Consider the following 3,451-nt stretch of genomic DNA (forward strand, 5'->3'; position numbering starts at 1 on the left):
ATCTTTTCGGGTCAGGATAGGCCTAATTTTCGCAATATTACGCAGATGAAAAAATGCAGTCCGTGAGGTTTGTTTTAAATGAGAATTAAAAGACAAATCTTGATCAAATATTACTCCGAGGTTTCTTACGGTAGTGCTAGAGGCCAGAGCAATGCCATCTAGAGAAACTATGTCATCAGATAAAGAGTCTCTGAGTTGTTTGGGGCCAAGAAGTTCCATGTTGTACTTAAGCACGCGAGAATAACACTGTTCAAAATCAATGATGTAGTCCGCCATGGGTACACTGCAGTCTCTTGTAATCTGGTCGAAGTTTGCGTAAGCTTCATAGGCTCGGTCCTTTTCTTCTTTGCGAAACAAAGTGTCTAGTTTCTCAAGTAAAGTTGTCATACTAGTGTCTTTATTCAAGTCGTCTACCGGTATTTCCATCGCCGTGTCTCTCGCTCTTCCGGACAGCGCCAAAACCACTGCAAGTGCTTGCTTTTTCTTCTCAAGCTCCGTAACTCTGGTCCAAATAGCGACTTAATTCTTCCAGCTTTCGTACGGCTTCCCCTCGTCGAAGCCCGGTGGTACTCCGTAGTTACTAACCATCCTCTGCTACCAATGTTATTCAATAAGGAGACAAACTTTGTGTTTCACCCACGGCTTTATTGGCCCCCGCCATCTTCCTACTCCACTCACAGGATCACCACAATAACAGCACTTCCTGTTCCTCCCTTCTCAATAATGTTCCTTCACAATAAGAGATTGTGCTTACTTAATGAACTGAAATAATAATAAAATGTACACAAACAAGTCTGTATCTTAACATTCCTCATGCCAGTGTACAAACCTGTACTCAGAAGCGAGGAGCATAAAGAGAGAACTGTTAAGTTATGGACAGAGGACAGCATCTCTTCACTTCAGGCATGCTTGGAGTGCAATGATTGGCAGCAGTTCTACAAGGCTTGTGGTGATAGACAGTCTAACTGATACAGTCTCATCATATATAACTTTCTGTGAAGATTCAGTCATCCCTGGCCACACCGCCCCAGTCCCAGGGAGCACAAGGAGACCCCGCCAACCCCAGGCACACAGGGCGAGCGGTCCAGACGCACCCACCCCCCAGGGGAAACCGCCCGGCCCCGCGGGCCTGACAGAATCTGTGGAAGCACACCACGACACTGTGCTGACCAGCTTAGTGGAGTTTTTACATCATTTTTTCAGATCTGTGTTGAAACTTGTCAGCCATCCAGATTATGGAAATTATCAGCAATAATACCTGTTCCTTACAATAAAAACCCAAGCGATCTGAAAGATTTTAGACCTGTAGCACTTACATACCTTGTGATGAAAAATTTGGAAAAGATCTTGAGAGATGAGGCGGTCTCCTTAATTCATGGCAAACTTGATCCACTACAGTTTGCATATTCACTAGCAAAGGTGTGGATGACACAAAGCTTTTTATTTTAGATAAAGTGTACAAGCACCTTGAAAATCCAAACAGCCACATAAGACTTTTATTTGCCGATTTTCCTCTGCTTTTCATAAGATGCAGCCTCATATCTTAATTGACAGACTGGCTTCTATTTTTAACTCACCAGATCAGATCTTACTCCTGAAACTTTTTAAGTCTTTTATCATTCTTTTATTGAAAGTCTTAACATTCTCTTTTATATGTTGGTTTAATGGATTGCCTCTGAGAGATAAAAAATAGTTTGCAGAGAATTGTGAAGATCTGCTTCAAGATTATGGGAGTCCAGTTGATTGACGTGGCCTCATTGTGGAAGAAGCAGGTGGTCAGGAAAGCAAAAAACATTATTGGACATCCTGATCACATCCTTTCTCAGAATTTTGTGTTTATGCCCTCAGGGCGGTGCTATTATGCCCCTCTGAGGGAAACAAACAGATACTCAAACTCCGTCTTTCTTTCAGCTATTACATTGCTAAACAGCAAACAACTATGAATGTAGAGCCAATGTCACTGACAACCTTAATGTTGTCTCAATGTAATTGTCTTTTATTGTAATCTTGTTGCTGGGAATGTGTTATGTGTGTTTATTGTGATTCATGTTGTGAACTGTAAACAGAATTGCCCCACTGCAGATAAATAAAGTTTCCTGACTCTGACATCTGAAAAATGAAAGAAAACCACTAATTAGCTCTAATGCTACATTCACTTAACTACACCAACCAGCACTTTCTCAACACTTCAGTTGCCACTTGGTGACAATGCAGCTAGCCATACTGCAGCTGTGTTGCTCATAGTGTGAACAGGGCATAAGTCTTGTTACTACAGTGACCCCCCAGTTTGTCATATCTGATATTTCTGACAGCACAAAGGATAGATGGAGTTCAGAACATGTTTTCAGCTGCTTGTTTACTTTTCTTTTTTCTGCAGGTGAGAAATGATCATGTTGCTCCGATCTACATCATCAACCTTCTCATTTTGGACCTCATTCAGTTCTGCTGCATGATCGTTGAGGTGGCACAGACTGAGGAAAAGAAGATTAACATCATCTTTCAAATTTATACCTATAGTCTGGGGGCCAGTATTGGCTTCATGGTGTGTGTCGCCCTGGAAAGGTAACTATCTGTCTACCCAATATGTGTGGAGCTCCTTCTGTCTGACCTTTTGTTGTACTGCAGAATTCTAAGGCTGTGTCGGTTATGTATTTCAGGTATTTGGTCATCGCCTGCCCACTGTGGTACCGCTTCAAACGAACCATCAAGATCTCTGTGCTGGTCTGTGTCGTGGTCTGGCTCCTTCCTGCTCTTTGTTTCCTCACTGTCTCTTTTTGCTCATATGATCGTATCAAAGACATCACCTTTGCCATATTTTGCCTTCTTCCCCTCCCACTGCTCATATTCTTCCTGGGTGGGACCCTCAGAGCTCTGTCTGCCTCCAACGCGGTCCCCTCTGACGAAAAACGACGAATTGTAGCAATGTTGGTCCTGGTGCTGCTTATTTACACGTTGCTGTTCCTGCCCATGATCATTTGGCTTGTGACAAAGGGAGCAAGAATGAACAACTTCCTCACCAAAATGTCGTTTACGTTTGTCAGGTTGAGTCCTCTTGCAGACTTAGTTCTGTATGTTTTCATGAAAAAAGGGGCTATAGATAAACTTTTGGCCTCTGTGTGTTGTTGTAGAATGGACAACAATGATGTCAGCATCGCAGCATTATGAATGATGACAACAACAGGAAAGAGTCAAGACAGATTCTGTCATCTACTGATATGATTTCCTATAAGACGCCTAACTGTAGATACAAGGAAGCCTTGTCTTGAATCTGTTGTAGGAGTTCTGCTTACTGGGAAATGTTTAAACTTGCTCTTGTTCAGTGTGATGTCTTCAACAAATGTAAATCAAAAGTGTTTTTTATAAATTTGGCTGTAAGGTGATGTCTGTCATTATTCTTTCATCTCAGATGCAAACCAGGTATTATTTTCTGAGTCACTCAGCTGCCTCACTG

General features: G+C 42.2%; 1 protein-coding gene across 1 annotated transcript in view; it reads left to right on the top strand.

The window, feature by feature from the left end:
* The window catches only part of LOC126407028 (ovarian cancer G-protein coupled receptor 1-like), an 11,670-nt gene extending 8,505 nt beyond the window's left edge, over positions 1 to 3,165 (top strand). Inside the window, exons 2-3 of the mRNA XM_050071683.1 lie at positions 2,378 to 2,562; positions 2,658 to 3,165. Coding sequence (XP_049927640.1) covers positions 2,378 to 2,562; positions 2,658 to 3,165 — 693 coding nt within the window. The remainder of the gene's footprint in view (positions 1 to 2,377; positions 2,563 to 2,657) is intronic.
* Positions 3,166 to 3,451: the final 286 nt, after the last annotated feature.

Source organism: Epinephelus moara, chromosome 19, assembly GCF_006386435.1.
Source record: "Epinephelus moara isolate mb chromosome 19, YSFRI_EMoa_1.0, whole genome shotgun sequence".
Classification (NCBI taxonomy): Eukaryota; Metazoa; Chordata; class Actinopteri; order Perciformes; family Serranidae; genus Epinephelus; species Epinephelus moara.